We start from the raw sequence: 27,038 nt of genomic DNA on the forward strand, positions 1-27,038 counted from the left end.
TTAAATAAATAAATAAATAAATAAATAAATAAAGTACCAGTGGTGCCATCAGTGGGAAAATGTCCAAGTTTATAAAGAAAATAGTTCCGACAGTTGCTGTAAGATGGCGCAACTAACTAAAGGGTCGTTTACTTTATGATATGAAATAACTATTCGTAAAAAAGATAAATTTGACGTACTATCTAATATATTGTAGTATTGTAAAGCAATGAATCGTATTAATGATACGACAAATTAATGTATTAATGGAACAACATCCAATATAAACTTGGGCATTTTGCCACCGATGGCGCCACTGGTACTGTCTTTTTCTTTTTTTTATTTATTTATTTATTTAAGGTGCTACAGACACTAGAGATATATGTTACACCACGATGTGGTACACAATTTTCGTATTGACGATGCATTTATAAAAAATAAAGAATATTTTATTAAATATATCGGTGGCGCCATCTAGCGGGAACAATATCCAATACAAACTTGGGCGATTTGCCACCGATGACGCCACTGGTACTTTATTCATTTATTTATTTATTTATTTATTTATTTATTTAAGGTGTTATAGACACTAGAGGTCTATGTTACACCACAATGTGGTACAAAATTTATACAGGGTTTCTTAGTCTATAAGTTGTTATATACACTTAGCTATAATATTGTTACTACATTGTACTTTATGTTTTCTTGTCTCTAACATACACTGAGCCTTGTTCATTCATTCATTCTCTACCTTTTAATCTTTACTAACTCCGTACACCGTTCTAAAGTTTAGAATCTAAACCCGCGCACTGTGGGTCTGAGCGGCAGAGATGGTCAAAACCCTAAGCTTCGAATAAATCCGAAGTTTGTCGATGTGTTTGTCTCGTTTCTTCCTTTGAACAATTCCCAAAGAAGGAAACGAGACAAACATATCGGCAAACTTCAGATTTATTCGAAGTCTAGGGTTTCGACCATCACCGAGCGGTGGCCTTTCTAGATCCACTACTGATTGAAAAATTCTAGAAATATGATACTGTATGGCACCACTGATCCATATCAATTCTCCTTCATTCGTATTTGATATCTATATATTCGTTTATATTCAAGGGAAAGTTATTCGTTAAGGTTATTTTTCGATTAATCACTTTTCACTTTGAAACCGTAGGAGGTGGATAGTCAATTTAAATATTAGAAAATTATTTAGAATTGCTAACATGCAAGTGCTGATGAAAGTTTCACATAATTCCTTGATAATCGCTGCTAAAAAAAGGTAACAGTTGTTTTAAGAGGGAACAATTTTTCTGTAGTATATACAAGCATTCCTTTAAGTAACTTCTGGGAAGCATATACTTGTATTATGATTATATTGTTGTTGTTATTGGCGCAATAGATACAAGTAACGTTTGTTACAGCACGATGCAAAGAAACACTTTTACGTTCTTCAGAAGATGCAACTTTTCTTCTCAAAAGATTACTAATAATAATATTACGCGAAATTCAATTGTTACACCGTTTCCTTCATTGACCCAGCCTATTCCTAATTTACCAAAAGCAGTCTATGCTACCGCAAAAGATGAACATCACACGACTAAAGTCACAGTTCTCCCAAATGGACTGAGAGTTGCTTCTGAAAATCGATTTGGTCAATTTTGCACAGTTGGCGGTAAGTACAGAGAATTCTTAAACAGACTTTAAACGATCGTACAATTATTTGTGTAGTAAATTATCGTTGTTTATTACAGTGTTACTCGATTCTGGACCTCGGTACGAGATTGCATATCCAAGCGGTATTTCTCATTTCCTAGAGAAATTAGCATTCGGAGTAAGACTTTTATTGTACATTATACAATTACTATTCGAGGAATAAAAAAATTAGCTATTTACTTTTGCAGTCAACAAAAACATTCGAGAACAAAGATCAAATAATGCTCGCATTAGAAAAACATGGAGGAATATGTGATTGCCAAGCATCGAGGGATGCATTTGTTTATGCTGCATCGGCAGAACGTCATGGATTGGACACAGTTGTACAAATTCTAGGTGATATCGTTTTAAGACCTCAAATTACACAAGAGGAAGTAAGAAATGTGTCCTTCATATATTTTATATACACATTATATACAGTGCAACATATTTTAAAAACTATAAGATATAAATACGAAAAACTATAATACATAAATGTATGAGACATCTATAAATGGAAAATAATTATTTAAAGAAATAGCAATAATATTATGTTCTCATTTCTAGGTAAGCGCAGCAAGACAAATGATTCGCTTCGAATTGGAATCTTTACTTACAAGACCAGAGCAAGAACCGATACTTATGGATATGATTCATGCTGTAAGTAAAAGTAAATTTACACAATGTTAAGTAAACATCAGATACATGTATTTAATTTTATAGGCTGCATACAGGAACAATACGCTTGGTCTTCCAAAAATTTGCCCGGAGGAAAACGTCGACCGTATAGATAGAAAAGTATTATTCGAATATTTAAGGAATCATTACACACCGAGTAGAATGGTAGTGGCCGGAGTTGGCGTAAAACACGAAGATCTCGTTTCGGCTGTACAAAGGTAACAATAATACAAATGTTTTGAGTATTTATTAATATAAATTGAAGTACTATTACTTGCATCTAATATGGATGTTCGAAAGACATCCAAATTACAGTTTTAATAATATTCAAGCAAAGGTGACGTTACTATTGTTCTAGACATTTTATTGATAAAAAATCTATTTGGGAAGAAGAAGGAGAAGAGAGGGGAAATACTAATTCGGTACCGTCAGTTGACACGTCCATCGCACAGTATACCGGAGGCTATATACTAGTAGTTATCCAATTAGCTATTTTTCAATAAAATCTGCGAAAAAGTGCATTTAAATGCGGTGATACTTAATAATTTTAAGCTTTGTAATTTTGTAGGAAGAATGTAATGTGCCTGTATATGCAGGACCAAGCGGTTTACCGGAATTATCCCACATAGTAATAGGTTTAGAAGGTTGTTCCCATCAAGACCCAGATTTCGTAGCGATGTGTGTTTTAAATATGATGATGGGTGGCGGTGGTAGCTTCAGCGCCGGTGGTCCAGGAAAGGGAATGTATACTCGTTTGTATACGAATGTACTAAACAGGTGAGGAGAAGAATGTGCGTTCCCCTAGAAGCAAAATTCGATTATAAGGATTCAAGAATAAGAAATCATTCTACAGGTATCATTGGTTATACAATGCAACTGCGTACAATCACGCATACGCCGACACGGGTATCTTTTGCATTCATGCATCTTGTACGCCGTCTCACGTCAAAGAAATGGTGGAAGTAATCGTGCACGAGATGGTTGCCATGACCAGTAATATAGTGGACGGTGAATTAGCGGTACGATTTTATTTATAATTATCTATATTTTGATATTTATACTTGTTACTATGATTTAATTATAATTATTCTTTAATAATTTAGAGAGCAAAGAAGCAACTGCAGTCTATGTTACTCATGAATTTGGAACACAGGCCTGTTATTTTCGAAGATATCGGAAGACAAGTTTTAGCCACTGGATCTAGGAAGCGGCCAGAGTACTTCATACAAGCAATTGGTAAGCGATACACCAATTAAATAAATTACTGGGAATAATAGAAGAATGGAATTCTGTAATCGTATTGTTTGTAGATGCGATATCGAAAGATGATATAAACAACGTAGCACGACGTTTACTCAAATCATCTCCAAGCGTAGCAGCTCGAGGAGAAGTAAGAGCAGTTCCTTCGATCGGAGACATTCAAGCTGGGTTGATCGACGAGCAAGGAAGATTACCTGGTTCTCGTAACAGACTGTCGCTTTTTCGTTAAAAATTTTAAATATCATTTGTCTCAAATTCATACGTCTGTCTCCCAGACGGTATCTCGCTAGCGAAACCACGTGATTGGGTTATCTAAATCATTGCGTGTTTATGTTGAAATGCAAGATAAAATATTTTTTAACTGTCCGCAAATATTTCTGACGTCTCATCCGACTAGAATTAAGTTATAATTTATTCGCAGTAATATTCCAAATTATTAATATGCGAAATGTATATTATCCGTGTATATAATAATACATGGCTAACTACGATCAACGATTAGTATTCGTTACGCTGCGAATTGAACTTCACATGTAAAATAAAATGGTAAGAATGAAGAAACTCGTAATTATGTTTGTGACTAGTTTAGGACATATTTTCATGTCATACATAATTATTATTATTATTACTATTATTATTATCGATACATGTCGGTATGTTTAAGTAAATTATTATACATTTAATTGTTATTCTAACATAAAAAAAAATAAGAAATAGAAAATTGTCATCAAACGTTTTTTTATTTCCGTACCATGCTTTTTTCTACATATGTTTGACACATATTCGTAACGATTAGTGTTCCAGATAAACGCTGATCTCGATATAAAATAAACGATTGACGACCAAGTTAAGCTTCCACTTCTTCCAATGTCTTGAGGAACGAAGCCTTCTTCTGAGCGATACGGTTCTTTCTTTCCGACAAGGAAAGTTTTGCGCGGTTCCACCGCTTTTTCACGGGTTCCTTTTCTCTTACAACCTTCGTGTGTTGAGGGTTCTTTCGTATTGCTTCGTGGGCATTTTTATAGATGCTCTCGATCTACCAATAAAAATAATTATATATTTCTCAAATAGAGAATACCGTGATACAAGGATATTATTTCGTCGAAATGTAACATTGATCGAAGCAAAAGATGCAGTTCAGCATTTTTATCTGTTGTTAACCAATGTATTTATTATAGTCCAACTGCGACACTACTAAGATAGCGAAATCTGGTAGTAATTATTAGTTGGACGAAATTCATATAAATGGAAGACATTAAAACTTACGCTATCAGCAGTGATGCCATTTTTAATGTATTGCGAAAACTGCTGCTTAAAAACCTCGTCGTCCTCTTCCTCTAACGTTCTCATATAATTTGCAACGTGTTGCCCGAAAATGTGCTGCCGATGGACATCGGCATTAAAAGATTTCGATTCGCTGTCGTATCCAGGGAACCTTTTGGTACTGCTCGTAAGAAAGGAAAGACAAAGATTAGGAACTGTCCTATGCTCTGTAAAATTAATATGTTTAAATATACGTTGTCAGAGACACTTTCTAATCTTTTTATGTCTGCGCAAAGGTTATACTTTGTATTGTAGAACACAAATACAAAGTCGCGCTTTGCTATAACTCAGATGACGCGCATGTGTCTAAAAATCATCATGTGATATTCGCTTGATATTCGGAACCTTTCTAGCATTTTGAAAAGGATATTCCGTAAAGAATTTATTAGCGAATACCTATGCGGAATATTGAGACCGCCGTCAACAGCACCTTTCATGGCACCAAAGACTCTAGCACCAGTAGTTGTACGCATAAGACCGGTATCCAGGTAACATCTGAATGCTCCAGGTCCATGATCCGATTCTTCGACGTTGTATTCATCTCCGTTTACTTCTGTTGTTCCAGTATATACCTTTTCTAAGTCCAATTTGCACAGTAACTACAGAAGTAACGTAAGAAAATACTATTTTAAATGTACGCAATTGTAGCCATTTGGTCGTATTTAATCTTATAAAATTATTTTTCAGATTTAAACAATAGGGAACAATTGTGTTTTCTTCAGTTATGCATCAAAGCGAGCTGAGTGTATCATCATTATATAGGGCACGCATAATTAAATAAAAAGATGAAATAAAAAATGCTTACTCTGCGAGCCAGAAGAAGACCAGTGCAATACGCAGATGCATAATTTGTAAGACCAACTTTGACGCCGTACTTGGGAAGTTCGTGGCTATACGCAGCGCATACTATTCTGTCTCCCTCGATTCTTGAATACGCAACCTAACAAAGTGACATATATTATCAGCTTTCAATTAGAACGCTTACATATGAAACACAAAATTAAGCATAATCACCTGGCACGTGATATCCTTGTTTGATAGACGTACTATTAGTCTATACTTGGGAGTATTGTATTTATTTTTATCCTGGATAGTTAATCGTTTACGAGCATAATAATCGGTCTTTCCTTCGCGTCGCCTCTTGAATTTGACTTGGTAACGTTTGAAATACTGCTTGTTTTTAACAACTTTTACGAAACCCTGTAATGTAATACCTAAATGTTGATACTAAAATAATGTCTCTGGATTTTGTATGTTCTCATAAATCGAATTCAGTGATATAGGGTAAAATATTTTCATATTCTGATCAAAGTGAGCTAAGATCGTCATCATACAAAAGTTATCAATAGAAATACATCATAAAATTATCAGAATTTTATGCAATTAACCTATAAGTGGGCACACTCGTTTGTTTTTTTATTCAATTAAAATATAACAAATATAGATCAGGCAATAATAGCACGTAATATTCTGCGACCAAAGTTTTCCAGAGTCCCACGCGCTAACTTTAAGGTTAACTGGCATAAAGGTTCCGGTAATTTATACAAATATTCTCGTGTTAAAGTTAAAATGTACCGTAACGAAGTTTTTATAATAATTTTCAACACAAGATCAATTACTTTCGAACGTTATTTTATACAAAATATGCTAGCACATTGTTCGGCGTTATAAACACAATGGATGGTTACTGGAACAGATTCATAATTGCAACTGAACATCGATATTCGAATCCTACTGAGTTACAAGCATCCAATGTTAATAACGACGTAAAATGAATTGTGGATGTAGTAAAGAACGTTATTTATCGAATTACATTAATATTAATCGAACTTTGCTTACCATTTTAACGAAAACTACAGGAAAGACCCCGTACCGAACAGAATCCCCAAATGTGTCACGTACCAAAAGGAAGTTGTCTTTTGCGTTCGTTATGTCCTCGTCAACGTAACTCGTAACTGAGACATCTTACGAACACAAAAATTCCAGGTAAATCTAGTGCATTTCACGTTTACAAACATGTTTATTAATCAGCGCTCTCAATAACGAAATGCAGAAGTAAGACATAATTTCAATGTAAATTTGGGCGTTTTATTTAAACTTTTAAACTATCATAATTTCTCTTCTGGGTTTCCGGTATTTTCGCTCAAATAAATAGCCATCTAGCGTTCGAACTGTTTACTGCTAGATATCGACACCAATTTCCTGCGGGAAATTTGGATTCTTTTTTATTTAAATTAAAATTCATTAGTATCGTTAGTAGCATTATTGCAGATTTTATCGAGTAGTTTAATATTGTTTCATATCAAGGAACTCCGTACGAATAAACTTATATTATTTAAATATAATTTATTTATTTAATCAAATGTCGCAGTTTATTTTTTACAAAATTCGATATGTTAAAAAAATTTGTTTGCTTGAAAATTACCGATACATCTTTACTGTACATACATTGGAATCATGATTTAGGGACAAGTGTTCCTTTTGTCTCGGTGAACGGAGTTATGCGATTGGTAATATAATATGTAACTTATTCTTTATACGTGCGGAGTGTAAAAAATGTTTGTTACTAAAATCTGCCATAAAATTCACCTAGACTTTGAATTCGAGGAGATTAAACCGAATAAGCGGTATCGTTCTTGGAGAAAATCTACGCAATCTCTACCTTACCGGTTAAATCTTTATCAATTTTTGTGATACAATTATTTTATTTCTAATATTAGCCTTTCGTGAACTTTTTCTTATCTTTTTAAACAATAAAAATTGATGTCGAATTACATAAGAATTCAGATGCATAGATTCATCTGCGATAAGTAATTGTTTTCTTTACAGTCCGTATAACACATACGTTCAAGAACGGTAAGCTCTTCTTAAATTTTCAATTCCTGAACATCCTCTGTTCCCCAATCGCTTAAATCATCATCCCAACCATCGTTCTCTTCGGTTAATACTTTTATGTCGAACACACTTTTTTGTAGTGTCTGCGGTTGTGATACGTGCAAGACTTGCGTCTTTTTTATTACGGGCTCCATGTCTGTGAAAAAGTCATACTCTTCCTTGACAGAACTGGACAGCTTCGAATTCTTAATATCAAGCTCTGAAATATCGGATAAAATAATCGATTTCTTTGGAAATTTAGGGTCAATTATCTTGGCTTTGTCTATATTTAGTACTGAATCTGTTTCGATAGTTAGGGTTGAATTAACAGTCGATATTCCGTTAGATTCGCAAATCGTGTTCGGAGGTCGAGAAACGTGATGTACGTCTGCGGTAGCGGGTTCTTGCGTCTCCCAATCAGACCATGTGTATTCTTCCTCGGTGATGGAAGACATGATTTCCTTTTTATCCTCACCTCCGTCTGGTGATGGTCTTTCTGGTAAGTTAACCGTTTCTTGATTGGTACTCATAGGTGCTGGAAATTCAACGATATTTGTAAAAGACGAGGTGTCGCTACTGTTTTGCCCGCTTTCCTTTACTTTGTTTGGTCGACCGTCCGTAAATAATTTTCCTCTGTTTCCACCAATCACAGTGGCTGCACCTAGGATTGGAACTATATCGGATAATGCTTTCAATGTTGCAGATACGAGATGATCGTTGGTATCTTTAATTCCAACAAGTAGTTCTGGAAGTACTTGAGACTTTAATTCATCCACTTGAAACGTGTGCACAAATGAATTAAAATGCGATAACAGGACTAATCGAATCGATACATCCCTTATACAAAACATTTGCAATAGTTTAGGTACTAAGTAGACTTTAAATGTTGAAACTGCAAACAGATTATCGTCCATTTTGTCTTTCCCATCTGTAAGAGAACATATACTTTCGATATATCTTAAACGCAAAATTTTATTAAAAATTCTTTACCTCTTGGTTTTAAGACGAATGGTAAAAGTTTTTCTTGTGCTGTTGCATCTAATAAAACCATTCTAGAAAGTAATAATCGACCCAACTGTTCTGCGACGATATTTTCAGGAAATGTTCTTAATTGCATTATTAAGGTTCTGTAAAATAATTACATATTTTTAATGTTTACAATTACAACTACTTTCAACGTGAAACAGTGTGTGTTGTTTGTTTTTGTCAAAAATGCTTACCCAAAAAATATTTCTTTCTCTAGGTTGTTCTTTAAAGGCAGTTCCTCTAGAAATGCATGAATTCGCATAAAGTCATGAGTAAAAAATGGATGTCTAAGCACGCTTGATAATTCGCTACGTAGGGATGGATCTACGTTTTGCAAATTCTCTTTGCAAAACTGTCGGAACTCCAGGAGACTTGGAACATCTTCTACGATAGTATAAACTGTCTGTCAATATTCTATAATTTCTCAAGATAAAATAAACATTACAGTGAATACTTACCTGAATTCTTTAATTTCAGTATATCCTCTGCCAATATTCCAAATGCGTACCCATCGATAGCAGAATAATTCGTAGATAAAACTGTTGTATCCTCATCTGGAGATATCGCTCTCTCGTACCTGTAGCTTCTTATTTTTTTTAAATAAGCAGACGTTAATTCCTTAGACTTACATAGACACTCTAATCCGCCAAGTTTCCAACATCCTTCCGATGTGACGTAAATGGAACTTCCGCAAATGTTATTATGGGACGCGGATGCTTTTTCGTGAAGAAACACCAACGCACGTAAAATACTATACAAGCCCATGCATATTTGCAAGGTATTTTGTGTTTCTATAGACTGAATCAGAGGTTTAACGTGTTCGGTAGAAAGGAAAAATTTGCTGCCTTTGGACCACGACGATACATACTTGAGTATACAAGGATGTCTGTACAACATAAGATTCTGAAAAATACATTTATTACTGATACAATTATATGCATATAAATGATTTTTAATACGAGCTGATCGATAAACTAAAGTTAACCTTTGCAGCTTTCTCTAAAGGAGATGGATTTCCAAAATTAGCGCTATAATGCAACGACGGTTCGCTGATAAACAAGGACACCTTTTGAGCACCATATCCATTCACACTGGCAGTATAATGCACCCAAAAATCTGTCACTTCCACAGATTTCTCTTCGATTTCCAGCCCTTTCAGGGCACTTATTTCATTCCCCATTAATTTCGATAATCCTACGAAAAAAAAGGAATTCGTTGTTACCAAACAACAATCAAAAGCATCGCACTGGTAACAAATTGTCCAAAGTTTATTACTTGTTTGATAATCATTGAAATTCGGTTAAATCGCGAAACATAGATCATTACAAGAAACCTTTGCACATCTTCAATCTTTTTTGTTGTGACAGATTGTAGGTAAAACTACACCCTACACACCGTCGGTTGCTTTGTGTCTCTCACTGTCACTGTGCTGCACTGTATGTACATATAATAAACGCAGCACCCTACCCTACCCTACGATTCAGCGATTTTAGCGCCGCGAGATAAAAAGGTAGCAATTACTTTCAAAACGTTTGTGATTTTGTGATTTTGCGCTTGCATGGTAAAAGAAAAAAAAACCGTACGTGAATATAAAGAAAAGAAATTTAATACTTCCAGAAGAAAAGAAAAAAAGAAAGTTCCAGTTATTCGATTCGTTAGGTTTTCAAAAGATTAGATAAATCGAGTATATATCAATTGCTACTAAATACTGATTAGAAGTCAAGAATGATCTTTTATCAGTACTTATTTTATTTTCAAGTTTTAGCAGATAGACGTATAAGTTAGATCGTTAACTATAGATAGATAAAATGATAGGTGTTCTAAAATTTCGAGCTAGGTACGAGGGTCTGTCGCATTTGTTACGTTGCATTTCAAAGATTTACAATGGGTAATGATTACCGCAATATTTATTTCGTTACTTTCGCAGCACAAAACCCAGTAGTGAGTGTATCTCCGCAGTGTCCAAGAATGTAACACTAAATTAAAAAAAAAAACAAAAACAAATATATATATATAGCGATACATGTGTATATTGTCAGAAATAATAATGATTATCCTCATCATATCCGCCACACATTTAACGTTTTTGTACTAGCCAAGTAGCCACACACACACACACACGCCCACGCACACACACACGCGCTCACGACACACACACGCACGCACGCACGCACGCGCACCACATGATACATATGAGCGTGATCGCTTTTTTTTTAACAGACGAAAAGTATTTTCAAAGTTTACATTAATCATGAGTAATTGAAAATACTTGTCACCGACAAAACAGTACATACTTTTTGTTTCTTTTTTTTTTACGTCTAAATGTACCAGTATATTACAATTTCATGGTAAATTTTGTTCACGATTACTACACCTCTCGTCTGAGTAATCAGACAGACCCTTGCGCCCGCATCCAGTTTGATATCTTTAATATACACTTCAGAAAAAAAATTACGTCGCGTATTGGCGATAATAGGTAAATAGATAAACAGATTATATTCGAGTCTGCGATATTTCGAGTTACTTTCACGCAATCGGACGCTGTACTTCTTACTTACTCGTCTCTGTCCTTAATCTTCGTCTCGTCAGCCGCTGAATGTGCACTTGCAAGAGTAATGCAGTTCAATTATGAAGGAAACAATGACAACGACGATTAATTATGATCGTATAAGAGTTATAGCCTAATATATTAGCCGTGAGTACGTGAAATTGGCATTATAAAATTCACGCAGCATATATTACACCGCATGACGATAATGAGGAGGGAGAGGAGGCCGACGGCGACGACGGTTAGTGGTAATCGTGTCAATAAACAGTAGTAGAGGTAACGCTAAGAACGGAGTAGTATTGTAAACGATATGTAATGAAAAATGATAGTGGAAATGAAGATGATATTTAATCTAACATAATACAGATTAATGTAAGAAAACAAATAATAAACGTAGCAATACCATTACAAAGTATGAAATAATACTACTGTAGCAATAAATAACACGCAGCAGTAGCAATAACAGTAACAGTAACAGTAACAGTAGTAGCAGTAGGAGTAGCAGTAGCAGCAGCATTAGTAGCAGTAGTAGTAGTAATTAGTAAAGTAACAATAGCGATAATAATAGTGTTATGGTTTAGTAGTAATGGTAGATAAGTACAGTAACAGCTGCGCTACTATTCTTTTTTTGTCTACTACTACTGCTACTACGTCTAATATTACTAAACTACTACTGCTGCTGCTGCTGCTGCTGCTACACCACCACCGCAACTACTACTACTACTGCTATTGCCAACTACTTTTACTACGACTATACTACTATTAAAAGTGATGGTAGCGCGATGAATGACAATACTAACGTATGAGACGAGAAAAATAAAGAGACAAAAAATAATGCATCGCCGAAACTTATTATTATTCTTAAAAATTTCACTATGTTTTCCCTAAAATATTACATTTTTAACATCATTCGAAATGATTGGAAAAGATGTTTATTCGTGTGGCAGTATGTTAAAGGCACCATGTCATATTTTTTTACCAAGCGCGAGCCACGATATTGTAGTTCAAGTTTGCGTGTAATCAAGGCCATTGAAAAATTTGTTTAAAAATAGGTAGAGAAAAGTAATCGAACGTATCACTTTTCCATGTTAAAGGTGTTAAAACTGTTAGCGTTTCTTTTATTGTTAGTAACGTCATCTTACTCTGCATGCATTATTTGTACCAATTTGTTGTTACGCAACATAGTACTCAAAGTTCGAAAATCGCGATCGACAATAGAGCTGGCAGCATATTGATTCTTCCTTTCATTCCTTATTCTCTGATAACATGTATCGAATTCCCTACTAAACTTGTTTTGAATGACTATATATCCGTTGTCCTAATAAAACTAATAAAGATGAACTCCTGTAAATACTACTGTTTATTTTCATTGGCTTCATGATTATAATAGTAGTAATAGTAGCAATGATAATGTTGATGACGTGGACAACGATGATTATTATGATAATAGTCGTAGTAACTATAATGAAATGATGATAGTTGTGGTAAATAGGTAGTAAATAGTAGCAGCGGCAGTACTAACGACGATGACGGTAATATAATATTATATGATATAGTATAGTAATACAATAGAAATAATAATAATAATAATGATGATGATTGATGACAACATTACAAACAAAATAATAATAATATTAATAATAATAATAATAATAATAATAATGATAGTAATATAATAATTATTGTAATGCTTGAACCGCAACGAAAGCAGAGAATATACAATCCTTTTTCTAGAACTTGTACGTTGCGACAGTGCTGCGACCTAGCGAAATATTACTACGCACAAAAAAAACCGAGTGCGTTTCGTATTCTTTTTCAAGCGATATCATATATTATTATACTTATAATTGATACTCTTTCCGAGCGTGGCTAGGTCATGATAATATATTCAGTAACTATAAACAATTGTTGCACTATTTATTTTTCACAAGCTTCGTCATGACCTCACATTATATCAATAAACGATTAATGTACACGAACTTTTTACTTGTCACACTGTATTAGGGACAACGTCATGAAGATCTATAAGACCACCGCATGGGTAATTTATAATTTCGATATACATAAAACAGTCTTCTTTATCGACATCCGTTTTCTTTTTTTTCCCCATATCAATGGTACTCTAGAAAATGTAGCGACGGTCGTGCAATACTTTTGTCGAACTACGTTTTTCCGAAAAAATCTGGCTTTTACATAATCGTATACCACAGACCGCCGTCGTGTCCATATACAGAAATACGAGTCTTGTGCACATTTATTATCTTCATATTCAATGTAATTAATTGTTAGGGGCGATCGATTAACACCGAGTAGCGATACGTTGTGCGTACCAGTCCAATCATTTGGCTCTCTCGATTCCGATTGCACGTTGAATTAAGCAACGCGTCGCAATTCCAACATTGCAATGTTGAAACAATCCGCAGAAACCTTTTCCTTAGGACGAAGCCACCAACCTGTTCCCGATGTATCGACCGTATTTATTTTATCGTGTATTAGTTTTTTTTTGTATTTTTTTTTTCGACGTTCATTGCAGTATTGCAATTAGGTTTGCAATACTTTTTCGAACAAAAAAAGGAATGTTCGATACCGTGATTTGTTCGTTGAATTCATGAAACGCAACCTCGTCACAGTTAATTCAGAGAAGCATCGGTGTGTACAATGACAATATCACCTATTTTTCTTTCCTTTCATGCGCCATCATTAAATTATTCTAACTAGACATGGCCAAGTATCGATTACGACTCCGAAGTTCGCGAGCTTCGTTAAACTGGCAAATACAATATCATTTAGAGCATCGTCTTTTTCGTGTACGAGAACAAGTTAATCGTTATCATTTACCTTTCAATCGACGTCATGTCAGTGTGTGATCAAAAACTGTATTTTTCAAATGGTAGAACGAACGGTCTTTTTCACATTCACTCATTTTGTTGATTCACTTCTTCCTTATTGTCGTTATCTTGTGGATTTACGTTTGGTTTGGCGCTTCCTTGCTGAGCACCGGAACCATTGTCGTTGATTTTATCATTGTGGGAATCCGTTTTTTCACTGGTATCCATTTTGACGTTTCCTAAGAGAAACGATTAAGATAAGAAAACGCGTTTTAAATCGTTCGTTACTTTTTTAACGAGCGATAACGCGTGGAAAACAAACCTTGAGCAGAATAATAGTGCTGTTGTATCTTCATGTTACGTTGCTGCTGCTGTTGCTGATGCAAATTCGGTCTGTGACGATTAATTTGAGTTTGTTGCGGTTGCTGTTGTTGTTGCGACGGCATGCAGTTAGACTGCTGCTGAGTAGGATTGTTTGGATTTGGGCCTGGCGTGAACGGAACGACTGGTCTTTGAATCGGTGGCGGATATCGTTGTTGCGACGGTTGAATACCAGCGTGCGGTGGCATACCCATACCACGTACGTTTTGCTGTAAAACCTGTAATTTAGCTAATGCTAGTCTCGCAATAAGGTATTTTTGTACTTTAATTACATTGCAAATACCGATTCTACCAAATTTAAATTACATTTCCTTCGACTGAATTTTTCGTTCTTTATTTCTTCGACTTAAGGTCGCAAATGAAAATTCTTCTGATGTAAATGTATACTATTCTGTAAGTACCAATAACAAGGAACATTTAATAACTCTGTGCTCGTGAAATCCAGTATTCGTTAATCGTTAGTGATGTTTTGATTAGGTGTAAGAGCGATACATACATAGTTACTGTAACTGCTTACCAGAGCAGATTGACTAACTCCCTGATACTGTTGATACTTGTGATGTTGCGTGGGACTTGGCTGTGGTTGCTGAGATGAGGATTGTTGTTTACAATTTCTCGACTTGGGAGATGGTATTTGAGGCGCTGCGACAAACGTTACGTATTATTCTACGTTCCGAACAAGATCTAGACGAAACACACCGAACTTACTGGAACTGAAAACTGATCCAAGGACGTCTTGCTGATTTCCCGACGGGCTCTTTAATTGTCTTTGCTGTTCCTGTGGTTGATGCTTGCTAAGAAAATTGGGTCCCGCGTTTGCCGGCCCCGGAAGGCCTCCCGTAGGATTGCGATATTGCTGAGCAGCCGCGGCAATTTGTAATCCAGAACTGGATAGAAAGCCAGAACTGAAGTTTTGTAATCCAACAGGGGTAGCGTTCCCGGTTGCCAAACTTTGATTGTGTTGACCGAATCCCTGCAATCCGTAATGAGTGCCGGTCTGTTGTGTAGCGCCTCCTGGCTGATAGAAACCTGTTTGCGAGCCGGGGAATACATCTGAAAATGTGATTAAATCGACGTACAAAACCATGGAACAAAAAGACAATTTACACGCTGTAAAAGATCGCGCGTGTCCAAGATTTGATACTTACCAGGTGGAGGTGCGGTATAATAACTATTGGCCGAGGCTTGGACATTTCGACCACGTCTCTGTACCAACTGGGAATTGCCCATGTAACTAACACTCACGTCCAGTACTTGATTAGGATCGTACTGTATGTACGTTAGCTAAAGAAAAAGAGGTCGTAGTAAATTATACAGTAAATTACACGATAATTTAATCAATTTTAATGATATCATCGAACATAGTTGATACATACGGAATTTGGTTGCGGAACAGATGGCGCCTGAAAATGTGGAGCTTTCGTTCCGATAGCACCGATGGGTTGTGAGGATGGCTTTACGCTTGCCGACATCAAAGAATTTGACGAGGAACTGATAAGAACTGTATTCGGATTGTTACTGAGCTGTTGGTTTTGTCCGAAAGGCGGAGCAGCAGCTGCGGTCTGCGAAAAATGAACGTTATTATATACGATACTATTATATATTATAGATTTTCGTGAAATAAAGAATACTAACGATGCGATACTGGGAAATATTGCTTTGATACATATCCGGGGTAGGTGCATTTGCCGCGTGTGGCGGCGGTGGTGCAGCTTGCTGCAAGTAGACGTTTTGCTGGCTGAACGAGCTTTGAAGAGATGGCGCGTATGGTGGATACTGCGTAAAAGGAGACCGGCTCTGATCCAACTGAAATGCTCCGTAAAGACCTCCTGCTTGTGCTGGTAGTTGACCAGATCCTGTATTAAATAACACGGCTGGCGGAGAGGGTATAGCAGACATGCTGCCGTACTGTGCTGCTTGAGAGCCGGGATATTGAGGAAATTCCTAAAACAAACAAAAATGCGGTTTAACTATGCTACAGCGATAACACAAACAATCGTATAATAAATATACGAAAACCTAGAAATATCCTTTTACAATAACTGCACCTGATAATTTATGCGAGAGGGTTGTCCGGTGGAATTAAACGGAGGTGGGCTCAATGGTCCTTGATGACTAACAGGTGGGTGACCGATAGGACTTTGACCTGCTCCGATAGGACTTGGACCAGGAACAGTCGAACCAGATTGACCGCTACTGCTACCCGAAGATTGTTGCTGCGGCTTCACCTGCGGGGGAACCAGCTGCGCATCAGGCAAAGAGTCAGCATCTTCCCACAGGGGACATGGTGTTTCGTTATTTAGTTTTCTATTTACATCACTATCAACTGCCGTTTTAATTGATGCTGACCGAATGACGCATATTTCGAGAAACAATTTTGTCTTCGTTAAATCTTCTTTCAAACTCTGGTGAAAATAGTTAGGTTCATCGCTAACCGCGTAAGCTTAATAGAAAAAAAGAGAAACTAAAAAATAACGAGGTCGAAAAAAAAGACTCTTACGTATAGGAAGGCTGTGATGATGATGATGATGATGATGATAAAAAAAAATAATAATAATAAAAAAAACCAACAAGAACAACAACAACATCAACAACAACAACAACAACAACGGCGATGAAAGTGACGACAACGTATCGAAACGGTATCGAATGAAATCAATGACAATGCGACTATATACTAATACTCGTTTCATGAAGAGTCTTATAGAGAAAATGATTAGTCTTCTAGATGTGAAAAATTCGGGTTAACGATTCGCGTTAGCCACTTACCTTTCTGATTTTCACCATGGTAACTACTCGCGGGAATTTTCAAATACGGACAAGGAAAGTTTAAATCAGAGGATATAACAAAATGAACAAATAAGAAAATATATCTCACTCGAATTTCTGTCGAATGCCGAGTCAATTTCTAGTGATGTAATAGCTTAGATATGCATGCATGATAATATGACAAGTAATGTTCGCGAAATGATTTCTCACCTTGCACACGTTCGTAGAAGTGGTTATTTCACTTTTCATGTTATTTTGATTGTACTGTTGATGAGGACTGTAACTATCGTCAACATCCGTACTTTCGAACGCCTGGGGGAAAGTATTACCGCTACTAACAACATTGCCATCTTCGTGTTCGACCACCGTTGGCATAGGCGTCGCATTTTCCCAAACTTTCTTTACCGATGCGATCTTTAAATTGAGCTCCGCAGTGGAGGGCGAAATAGTACTTTGGCCAGCAGCCATGTGCATGGAGCGTGTCATTCCTAAGCTTTTGCTCTTGTCATCCGTCAATTGCGACAGATCCGAATCGAAGGTGAAGTCCAATTTCATGTCGGCGTTATCTTCGTTTTTGTTAAAGGAGAGAGGCATCTGAATCGGTTCTTGACTCTTGTCTTTCATCAAATCGTTTGGTTTATTTGAAAACGCGACAGGGAGGCTTTGTTGTTGTTGCTGTTGTTGTTGTTGTTGCTGCTGCTGCTGTTGCTGTTGCTGCATAGAGGTCGCGTTACCTTCCTCTTCCAAATCCGCGCGTTTTTCAACGCGCTGCTGTTGAGTTTTTATGTGATTCGGAAACTTGGTCTTCACCGCCAGGTCGGAAGGACCAGCCTTGGTAGTTTTCGAATAATTTGTGTTCTCGAAAATTAACGTTTGCACTGGAGGTGAAGAAACATCGGAAACAGAATTCTTTTCCACGAGCTGCTCTTTTAAACTCTTCCCGGATTTTTCACCGTTCGGTGAATTTCGTTGACTGCTATTTCCAGAATTTGCTTGCTCGTTTACTTCGTGACTGTGATCATTTTGCGTAGACAAGCCTGGCATTAATTGAATGTCCGTAGGAACAGCCGATGGGGAATTCGATCGTAGCTGGCTCGTTGTAAACGGTTTATCCCAAGCGTTAACGGATGGCGGAGGGGCAGGACCGCTCGACGAATCTTTGCCATAGCTGTTGTTCGAGGGGTTGACCTTGTTCGAATCGTTCGTCTCCGATGGGCACATCTGCTGTTGTTGTTGTTGCTGCTTCGATAAACGCTGTCTCTGGAGTCTAGGAGGAAGTTTTTGACTTCTCTGAGCTCTGTCGTACTGTTTTTGCAACATATTTGCAGGTTGTAGAATCGATTGACTCAAGTGAGGTGGTATATTTTGCACCTGTTGCAAAGAAGTCGGTTGCGAGCCGTTCGCTTTCGATTTCGAACGATCGCGTTCTCTATCTTTTTCTTTCTCGCGTTTAATGGGCTTCGATTCTTCCTTTTGGCTATGTCTAGACTCCTTCACGTTTTTCTTCGAACGAACTTCTTGAAAACCATCCGAATCGACCTTATCTTCCGTAACAGTGGATCCATCCTCGGTACAATTATTCGTTTCTATTTCACATTCGATCGTCGTCTTCTTTTCTTTGATCTGTGACTTTTTGTTGATATCGTTGAGAGCTTGACTGACCAAATTCGGGTCGGTCAATTTAATTTCGTCTATACGATTTACCGTGCTTTCTTTTATCGTCGATTTGTTCAAAATCGTTGAATTATTTCCAGAAGTTTGACTTCTCGATCTTCCGTTCTGAACTTGAGCGGTTTGCATCAGCGGCGGAATGCTAGAAGAATGACTTTTCTGGTTGCTGAAATCCAAATTTTGCAAGTTTCGCTTTTCCGCGCCAGGTGCTCGAGACGTTGCATTGGAAGACTTTAAATTCTTTTCACGGTGTTCACGATTATTTCCGGTCTGCTCGTTCCTCCGAGAATGTATGTTCGATCCGAGAGCGTTCAAACTGCTACCCGAACCTACGCGCCCAGCAAACTGTTTGGTGCGACTGCTACGAGACTCTTTGTGGTCTTCCACGTGTTCTTCGCTGTTCTCCGACGTGGTTTCCCAATCTTCGTTTCCTACGTCCGAAGAGGTTTGTTTCAACACGTTGCTGCTACTCCCGCGATAACGTGGTTCGCGATTGTCTCTACCCTACAAATACAGAACGAGTTTACACATAAATCGATCGAATCCGTTGAATAATGAATGCGATGGAATGAAAAGTACTGGGTCGCGTTTCTTTGAGAGGGAATGATCTTTTGGAATCTGGGTTATCGATATGCAAGCATTTATTTTATCGTTGACTTTTATGTTTAGATCTATCGCAATATCCGTGTTATATTTACACCGGCCAGAATTTCAAGACTTACCCTTCTGCTACCGCTGCGAGTTCTCTTCGAGCGCGATTCTTCTTTACGGACTTGTACCTTTTGAGAAGTAACGTTATTGCTCGCGTGATTAACGTCTTGCTGCTTGTTGCAAGGTTGTTGGGTCTGTTGAGACTGCTGGGAGGACTGTTGAGTCGGGGACTTGGCACGTTTCCCGGTTATTCCAGCGGTGAGTGCCTGTTGCTTCGCTATAATTTTATCGTCGGTAGACTCGACCTGCGAGGACACCAGGGAATTCGATTCCTTTTCCGGAGTAGGTGTCGGCGGATTCTGTCGCGTGGGATTTGGTTTTTCATCGGAACTGCGTTCGGATGAGAAAGGGCTCTTACTGGACGGTGGTCCGTATCCTTCCATACGGCTGCCGGTACTGGTCGCGCTTCGAATTCGAAAACTGCCTCGACCACGACGAGAAGGTTCGCCCGATGGGGCAAATCCTTCGCGGCTGGATTTGCTGTCGTAAGCTCGCTTCTCGCTACGTTGCGACTGAGAATAATCGGCTCGTTTCTCGTCTCTGCCGGATACCTCGCGATTACGTTCCTCTTTTTCAGCCTTCTGGCTTGGTTTCGGCGACCTGACCGATTTCTTCTCTTCCTTGCCAGATTCGGTGGAACAAGATACCTCGTCGGCGCTATTTTCCGAATCGGTATGTCTATACGAACCGCTTCTAGCCGATGCTGGTCTGCCAGCAGTCCTAGAGCCACCTCTTCGTCCTCTCGTCTCCGAACCACGCCAACCTCGAGTGTACACGCTACAAGTACTTCCCCACTGGCGCCCTCCACGAGAATCACGGCCTCTAGAATTCGATCCTCCGCTGCTAGTTCGATTTCGAATACTTTTCTCTCGCTTCTCTTCTTTCGCCAGTTGCTCCGTCGCGTCTTCGTTCATAGTATCCTCCCTTTTATCCAGGCTTAACTTGTCGAAACTCTGTTTTAAATCGTCCGCGTCCTTCTCGTTTTTCATAGGCTCTAATGTTTTTTCTTCTTCTTTCTCGAACGTCGGAGAAACAGCATCGGCCCATGCTTTCGGTGAATTGTCACCCCTTTCCATTGTTCTATTATTATCGTTTGCTCGTTCGGCTTTTCTGCTCCAAATATCCGGTTCTTTCTTAGTTTCCGCGGAAGGCTCCTTTACCTGATCCTTCTTATCTTGTTCGGAACTAGCTCGTTTCAATTGAGTTAAATTACGTTTTTCACTTTTCAATTCGTCCGCCTCGATTCTCTCTTTCGTCACGGGTCCGAGAGGCTGTCTCCTATCCCTTTCTCGTTCTCGTTCCCGGGTATCCTCGTGATACGTATCACGCTTATTTTCTTCGTAGTCGGCAACTTCGTTCACCCATGAACTGCAATCGCGCAACTTGTGCGAATCATCTTCGCGTAGAGACGTCTTCGATTCGCGAGAAGCACGACTGTCGCGAGAGTCTGGTCTTTGTGGACGTTCGTTACGTTCCATTCGGTCTTCTCGTTGAGTATCGCGACGATTATCGACCGATCTGTCTTGTATGACACGTTCCTCGCGCCACTCCGTACTTTCCGATCTTTCTCTCTGATCGCGGTCTCGTTCACGCTCACGCTCGCGATCACGATCTCGTTCGCGGTCACGTTCCCGTTCCCGTTCCCGTTCCCGTTCCCGTTCACGCTCACGTTCACGATCATCGAAAGAGTCCTACGAATAGACACAGATTTTAGATTAAAATACATGGATGCGTGAATTGCTATTAAAAGATAACGTCGAAAAATAATTGTATCTAGCGTTAAATGAAAAAAAAAAAAAACAAAAAAAAAACAAGAAAAGAAAAGAAAAGAGGAAAAAAATACTTTTCTATACAAGTGTTAAAAATACACATTTTTCGACATTGTTCTTCAATTTATAGATCAACGATACAAAATGATCGATACCTTCAAATAATTGTCGTACTCCTTCTTAACTTTGTTATCCCTTTCTCTGTTTTCCCTCGCGTCTCGGTTATCCCTACTCGCTCGACTATCGCGAACATCTCGACTTTCTCTGACCTCTCTCGATTCTAGATTGTCCTTTGAGTCTCGATCTTTATCATCGAAATATCTTTCACGCTCCCAGGAATCGCGAGAATGCCCATCCTCGTAGTCATGTTCTCTATAGTTGCGGATAAAGTCGTCGTAAGGTCGTCGGCCATCGTAAGGTCGATGCGAGGAGTGACGATATCGATCGTCTCGGAGAAGCGGTCCACGATAATCTCGAGACGGAGGTCGATCGTCGTCCATGGAAGTAGAAATATCGGAGTCTGTTCTACTCCGGCGTTGCGACGGGGCACCGCCATGCGACGGTTTCAAGCTGTTGTCTACTAATACAAGTTTTATTGAATACGTGACAAGTGTTACTCGCAATAATAACGATTATCATCGCAATTAGTGCAACTAAGTATATTCAAAGCTACTTACTTAAGGAGTTATGACTATGAGGCCATCTACCAGGTTCGTATTGCTGGGAGAATGAGACAGATTGGGCTGACGACCTTTCGGTGTTAGGCGAAATACGATTGAAACCAGCATTGCCTCTCTCCGCTTGTTGTTTTTGAAAACGTGGCGGTAAATTGTTTTGAAAATGACGCGAGAACCCTAAATGTTCGCGATCCCTTGTGTCTCTTTGATCACGATCCCGATCCCGATCCCGATCACGATCGCGATCACGTTCGCGTTCACGATCGCGGTCACGGTCGCGATCGCGTTCCCTTTCGCGCTCGTTACGCGCTGTATTATCTTGTCTCATAAAATTCTGCCGGTCGCTTTGTCGGAAATCTGACATTAGCTGATCGCGAGAGTCTCTGCCATACTTAGAACCGTCTCTAGTTTCGCGCGAGTCGCGGACCAAAGACTTTTCGTCTTTACCCTCGGAAGATACAGTGCAAGACCGTTCTCGTTCTCTATTCTCCCTTTCGCGCTCCCATTCGGGAACCGGAATCGGAACAGGTGGAACACTTATCAAACCTTTCGGTTCGTTTGATTGCCCACGTTCCTCTTCTTTATACTTGGCGTGTTTCTCTTTTAACTTGTGCTGCATATCCTGCAGTTTCTTAGCTGCGGCTTGCCTACTCGATTCCTCGAACATTTTTTCTACCTCCTCTTTGCGTTGTTGGGCACGCTCGGCAACAGACGCAACCTCCACTCTTACTACTCTGCGTCTCTCGTTCCATCCTTCATCGTCTTCCACGCCTGTTTTCAAGGTAACAAGCGACCAGTAAATATACAAATGTAGTATATGAATATACATATATAATGTAGCGCATACAGGGTACTTAATCTTTTGGTGGTAAATATTTTAAGAGATAGCTTGAGAACAAAGGTATTGTAAAAACACACTTCAAGACTTTTTGATAAATATCCGATTAAGGAGGTATAGAACTTTAAAAAACGATATATAAGTATCCAGTAAATGTATTATATTAAGATATTCTTACCTCTCAAAGAATGCACCGAGTGTAGTTGCGACTGACCGCTGTAATTGCCAGAACCATTTGATCCACGGTAATCGCGAGGTAAAGAGCTTTGAGTCCATGGCCGATGAGTCGGTTGATCTCGTGATTCTTTGGAATCTCGATTATCATGATTATCACGGTTATCCCCCCTAGTTTTATCTCTATCTTCTGGTAAATTTTCTTCGTTTTTCTCTTCTTTACTATCTTTCCTTTCATCTTTCTTAGATGGTTCGAGATCGCCTTCGTCGTCGCTAAACGTAAGCTTTTTATTATAATCGATGTCATCGTGTGCCGCCCAACCGGCGTCGCGAGAAATGTCGTCCATTCGTGTAAGATCCTCTTCTTTGATAATTGGTCGGGTAATAATTTCTTCTTCCGGAACGCGGTCGCGTTCCTGTTGACGGGAAGGCGGAGGAGGGAATCGTTCCGAGGAATAATTAACTCGCGGTCTAGCGGCCGTAGCGGGACCAGTGTTCGCTGGAAACTGCGAAGGCAACCCACCAGAAAAGTTTCCTCGATACATCTAAATTTGTTCGAAAACGTTGAAAAAAAAAAAAAAAAAAAAACAGATGCTCATGTCTAGTCGTTCAAAATACAAATAAAACTGATAATAGAACTCACGAATGGAGGAATAAGTCCTCTGTAGTGATGTAGATTTTGACCAACTTGCTGAGAACCAGAATTCAAAGCATTCTGATTATTCGAAGCATTATGAGGGCCTCCCTGGGCCATAGCCATGTTGGGAGATTGGGCCAAGTTCTGTCGTCCGCCGCCAGACATGTCGGCATGTCCTCCCGGTGCAGCAATGTTCAACGGGGGGGCCTGGACCCCTGAAGTGGTCCCACTTCCGGGACCAGCAGTTCCTAATCCTGCACCACTGGGTGTACGACTTCCACCTTGTATCCAACTTCCTTCTGCTAATAAATAAGTCGGTGATACCTCAGTTCGCGTTACTCTGAAGTTTACGTATACATGCATACATAGACGCATGTAATAAAAAAGAATAGTATGCGCTTTCGAATTAACGCTTACTTTGTGGTCTTAAACTTGGCCCGGGTCCGTACTGCGCACTTATTTCTCGATTTGTCGATTGCTGTTGTTGCATATGTGGTTGACCTCCTGACGCAGCGCCTAATCGTTGATAAGCAAAACAATAAGACGAATGACTTTTTACACAATATTACTATAATCCTTTGTTTTCTTTTCGCCTTTTTATTATATTCGATTAATAAATGATACACAAATATAATAAAATAATAAATGATACACAAATATAATATATATATATATATATTACATGGGTATTACATACCATCCGGTCCGGATCTGGTCATTATCGCACTCCATGTTTTGTTGTTTGCATCGGAAGAATACGAAGGCTGAGAAATGTTTTGTTGTCCTGGGAGTAAAGGATGCAGCGATGTTGTTACGGCAGTTCCCGCTACACATTGCGCGGATGAAGAATTTGACTGTTAATAAAACGATTAAATTCATTATTAAGACTCCTTAATCGTTAAAAAAATACATGGATTATGCAAGCGAGGGTAAAAGCTGCAAGCATAAGTATCGTCTGTCGTATATTAGACGTTGTATTAAAAATTGCTCGCAGCTTTGAACATATACAATTAGAAAATTTACAGTAGCTGTATCCGATGAAGTTATAGCAGTTGTAGTTGTAGCAGTAGTAGTTGTCGCTGTCGAATCTTTGGTAGTAGCCCAGCCACTCCCTCCGCTTGGTACAAGGCTGACAGCTGGGTCGTTACTACTATGTTCGCTTTTCAGACTAGGCAGATTAGCAGGAGGTCGTCGTGCCGAAGGCACCTTTCCAAGACTTTGCATTCCATGTTTGCGCGGTAATGTATTTTTCTGTTGATGTTGTTCCAAAGATTCTCCCTGTAACCATAATAAATCAGATAACGCTTTCGATTGTCTTGTTTTTTAATCGAGAAAATGTTTGCATCGATAATCAAATATAAATAAATACAAATTACAAAAGTGAAGAAATCTAAGGCTAAAATGAAGGATAAACCGAACTACTCGACCAACTTACCCTATACTCCCGGTACAAGCTATTGATATCTAATGATTGGAACTTGGATTTTCCTTTCTCCCCCTTCGACACAAGCCCTGGCAGAGTAGACATGCTGTCTGCAGGCAACCATTTAGTACCAATCAGACCCAAAGAACGAACCCTTTGTCTGAAATCATAATATATTTTTTTTCTTTCTTGAGTCTGTATTTATTTAATTAGTAAAAAACACATATAATATATACGTTTTGTCTAGCCATAGTAATACAGGTAACACAAAACGATATTTTCCAGGTACTTAATTTAAAAAATAAAATACAAAAAACTGAATTGTCCATCTTTCGATCTACCTTGTATCACGGTTTAATAAATATCAGAACCTTTTCTTAAACAACACAGAGCTCATAACTTTTTATAGTACGTATAGAAAAGAACATTTATAAACACGCAAAAGTAAATAATAATCGTATTTATAACATGAAAATCGTATACGTATACAGGCGAGACTAGACGAGACGCGCTCGCGCGCACACGCACGCAACAAAAGCACCGACAGTTCAAGTATGCAACTAAAATCTGGTGAAAACTGGTATAATTATCGACGAAAAAACGAGAAATAACGGTTGTTAAATAGGTAAAAATCATGTAAAAATGAAATCGTCGAACGTAAATGTTACAGTAGCAACGAAAATTGGCGAAAACAATTACACGAAACTTGAGAGTAACGCTTACATACGACGAACTATACAACAAGAAGGTTGACAAGAACGTTCGATGCGGAAAGCGACCGAGCGAGAGAGCGAGAGAAGCGGGAGCAAGAAAGAAAAAGAGAGACAGGGTCGGATAGCTTTGTTATGTTGAAAAAATGAAAAAGAGAAACGTAGGCGAAAAGAAAATAACGAAAGGTTCCGAAAGCGTAGGGAAAAGAAAATGGGGAAAAGGTAATCGGTCGAAAAGAAGAGGAACAGTTGGAGCGTAACGTTCCGACCCAACCCCTCGATCGCGATGTCAAAGTCACGAAAATTCAAAACAAAAAGATTCGCGTCGACACAGTCGAAAAATCTGCTTAACCACCAACGATTCGCGGAACAGACAGCTTCGAAATTATAGAAACAACGCGATGAGCGAGCTGATTCGTGAAAAAGCATCCGCGACTGAATGCTCGCAGGACGAAGTTGTATAGCAAGGTTTCCACGTAGAAAAAAAGATTTGGACAAGGAAGCGTATCAAGGAAATAACGACTTACCTTGGTCCGTCCAAATGGGTTTTTAATTCACAAAAGGGTTAATTCCCAGTTAAACTAATTAATGTTCGGATCGCCGCGGATTACAATTGTTACAAGTGTACCGCGCCTGCGAGACACAGATACTTCTTTTCCACAATTCGTCCAAGATGGCGAATGCGCGACTTTCGGCTCTTCTTCCGCGATCAATACAATTACGTCATACAACCAAAGAGAGCCGTTTGCACAGACGCGCCACTCGTCTGGATTTTCTTGTCACTCCGTTTAGATGAGTTTCCCGTTCAGCTTTTTCCCCTCTTATTGTACAAAATATAATGTTATTTTCAACTTAAACGACCTTAAATGCGCTTTTTACGAGTTAAACTTATACCACGATACTCGATATGTTTTTTTTACCTAACCGTTACTTATGACGAGAAACGAGCGGAACCACATTCAACAGAAATAAGTGGCGCTGCTTTGATGATTCCTTACCGCTTCGAACCAAAGTCAAATTGATTACAAATACTTGGCTGTCGCCTGAATATTATGCCCCATACTTTATTACGCGCGATT

At 38.6% G+C, this 27,038-nt stretch overlaps 4 protein-coding genes across 11 annotated transcripts; 1 reads left to right on the forward strand and 3 right to left on the reverse strand.

The window, feature by feature from the left end:
- Positions 1-1,041: 1,041 nt before the first annotated feature.
- LOC128881218 (mitochondrial-processing peptidase subunit alpha) lies at positions 1,042-4,324 on the forward strand. Its single transcript, XM_054132020.1, has 11 exons — positions 1,042-1,249; positions 1,392-1,642; positions 1,722-1,801; positions 1,872-2,057; positions 2,230-2,322; positions 2,386-2,558; positions 2,699-2,813; positions 2,909-3,117; positions 3,194-3,359; positions 3,444-3,576; positions 3,651-4,324. Exons 1-11 carry the CDS (start codon positions 1,194-1,196, stop codon positions 3,827-3,829), a joined length of 1,641 nt encoding a protein of 546 aa, XP_053987995.1. The 5' UTR covers positions 1,042-1,193; the 3' UTR covers positions 3,830-4,324.
- LOC128881219 (60S ribosomal protein L5) lies at positions 4,322-6,914 on the reverse strand. Its single transcript, XM_054132021.1, has 6 exons — positions 6,763-6,914; positions 5,938-6,123; positions 5,729-5,863; positions 5,320-5,522; positions 4,867-5,044; positions 4,322-4,636 (listed from the first exon to the last, which is right to left on the reverse strand). Exons 1-6 carry the CDS (start codon positions 6,763-6,765, stop codon positions 4,448-4,450), a joined length of 894 nt encoding a protein of 297 aa, XP_053987996.1. The 5' UTR covers positions 6,766-6,914; the 3' UTR covers positions 4,322-4,447.
- Positions 6,915-7,580: 666 nt separating this feature from the next.
- Positions 7,581-10,397, reverse strand: LOC128881217 (protein-associating with the carboxyl-terminal domain of ezrin). Its single transcript, XM_054132018.1, has 6 exons — positions 10,099-10,397; positions 9,809-10,017; positions 9,282-9,726; positions 9,018-9,207; positions 8,788-8,924; positions 7,581-8,725 (listed from the first exon to the last, which is right to left on the reverse strand). Exons 2-6 carry the CDS (start codon positions 10,001-10,003, stop codon positions 7,791-7,793), a joined length of 1,902 nt encoding a protein of 633 aa, XP_053987993.1. The 5' UTR covers positions 10,004-10,017; positions 10,099-10,397; the 3' UTR covers positions 7,581-7,790.
- Positions 10,398-10,712: 315 nt separating this feature from the next.
- On the reverse strand, positions 10,713-26,926 carry LOC128881214 (protein PRRC2C). 8 transcript variants are annotated; one of them, XR_008458024.1, is made up of 20 exons: positions 26,487-26,926; positions 25,262-25,409; positions 24,850-25,104; positions 24,524-24,680; positions 24,244-24,342; positions 23,833-24,128; positions 23,194-23,734; positions 22,178-22,948; positions 21,656-22,080; positions 19,743-21,422; positions 17,560-19,524; positions 16,629-16,823; positions 16,216-16,524; positions 15,957-16,142; positions 15,729-15,864; positions 15,289-15,633; positions 15,077-15,222; positions 14,522-14,798; positions 14,210-14,438; positions 10,713-14,138 (listed from the first exon to the last, which is right to left on the reverse strand). XR_008458024.1 is itself a non-coding variant. In XM_054132016.1 (19 exons), the coding sequence occupies exons 2-19, from the start codon at positions 25,352-25,354 to the stop codon at positions 14,287-14,289; spliced, it is 7,989 nt and encodes a 2,662-aa protein (XP_053987991.1). In that variant the 5' UTR covers positions 25,355-25,409; positions 26,487-26,926; the 3' UTR covers positions 10,713-14,286. The 8 variants fall into 8 exon arrangements, 7 of the variants coding, with proteins under 7 accessions (XP_053987991.1, XP_053987986.1, XP_053987988.1 ...); XM_054132016.1 differs by having other exon boundaries at positions 10,713-14,438; positions 23,194-23,695; XM_054132011.1 differs by having other exon boundaries at positions 10,713-14,438; positions 21,656-22,077.
- Positions 26,927-27,038: the final 112 nt, after the last annotated feature.

The sequence above is a fragment of the Hylaeus volcanicus genome, chromosome 8 (genome assembly GCF_026283585.1).
Source record: "Hylaeus volcanicus isolate JK05 chromosome 8, UHH_iyHylVolc1.0_haploid, whole genome shotgun sequence".
NCBI lineage: Eukaryota > Metazoa > Arthropoda > Insecta > Hymenoptera > Colletidae > Hylaeus > Hylaeus volcanicus.

Coding starts and splice junctions, on each gene's coding strand:
- LOC128881218 (XM_054132020.1), top strand. CDS start 1,194: ATGCAAGTGCTGATGAAAGTTTCACATAATTCCTTGATAATCGCTGCT. Junction 1,802..1,871: donor TAGAGAAATTAGCATTCGGA/GTAAGACTTTTA, acceptor TTACTTTTGCAG/TCAACAAAAACATTCGAGAA. Junction 3,360..3,443: donor TAGTGGACGGTGAATTAGCG/GTACGATTTTAT, acceptor TTAATAATTTAG/AGAGCAAAGAAGCAACTGCA.
- LOC128881219 (XM_054132021.1), bottom strand. Junction 5,045..5,319: donor GGTCTCAATATTCCGCATAG/GTATTCGCTAAT, acceptor TCTTACGAGCAG/TACCAAAAGGTTCCCTGGAT. Junction 4,637..4,866: donor ATGGCATCACTGCTGATAGC/GTAAGTTTTAAT, acceptor TTTTATTGGTAG/ATCGAGAGCATCTATAAAAA.
- LOC128881217 (XM_054132018.1), bottom strand. CDS start 10,003: ATGGGGAATGAAATAAGTGCCCTGAAAGGGCTGGAAATCGAAGAGAAA. Junction 9,727..9,808: donor CTTTAGAGAAAGCTGCAAAG/GTTAACTTTAGT, acceptor TGTATTTTTCAG/AATCTTATGTTGTACAGACA. Junction 8,925..9,017: donor GAGAAAGAAATATTTTTTGG/GTAAGCATTTTT, acceptor ATTATTTTACAG/AACCTTAATAATGCAATTAA.
- LOC128881214 (XM_054132010.1), bottom strand. CDS start 25,354: ATGTCTACTCTGCCAGGGCTTGTGTCGAAGGGGGAGAAAGGAAAATCC. Junction 24,681..24,849: donor CTTCATCGGATACAGCTACT/GTAAATTTTCTA, acceptor TTTTATTAACAG/TCAAATTCTTCATCCGCGCA. Junction 15,223..15,288: donor TGGATCAGTTTTCAGTTCCA/GTAAGTTCGGTG, acceptor CGTTTGTCGCAG/CGCCTCAAATACCATCTCCC.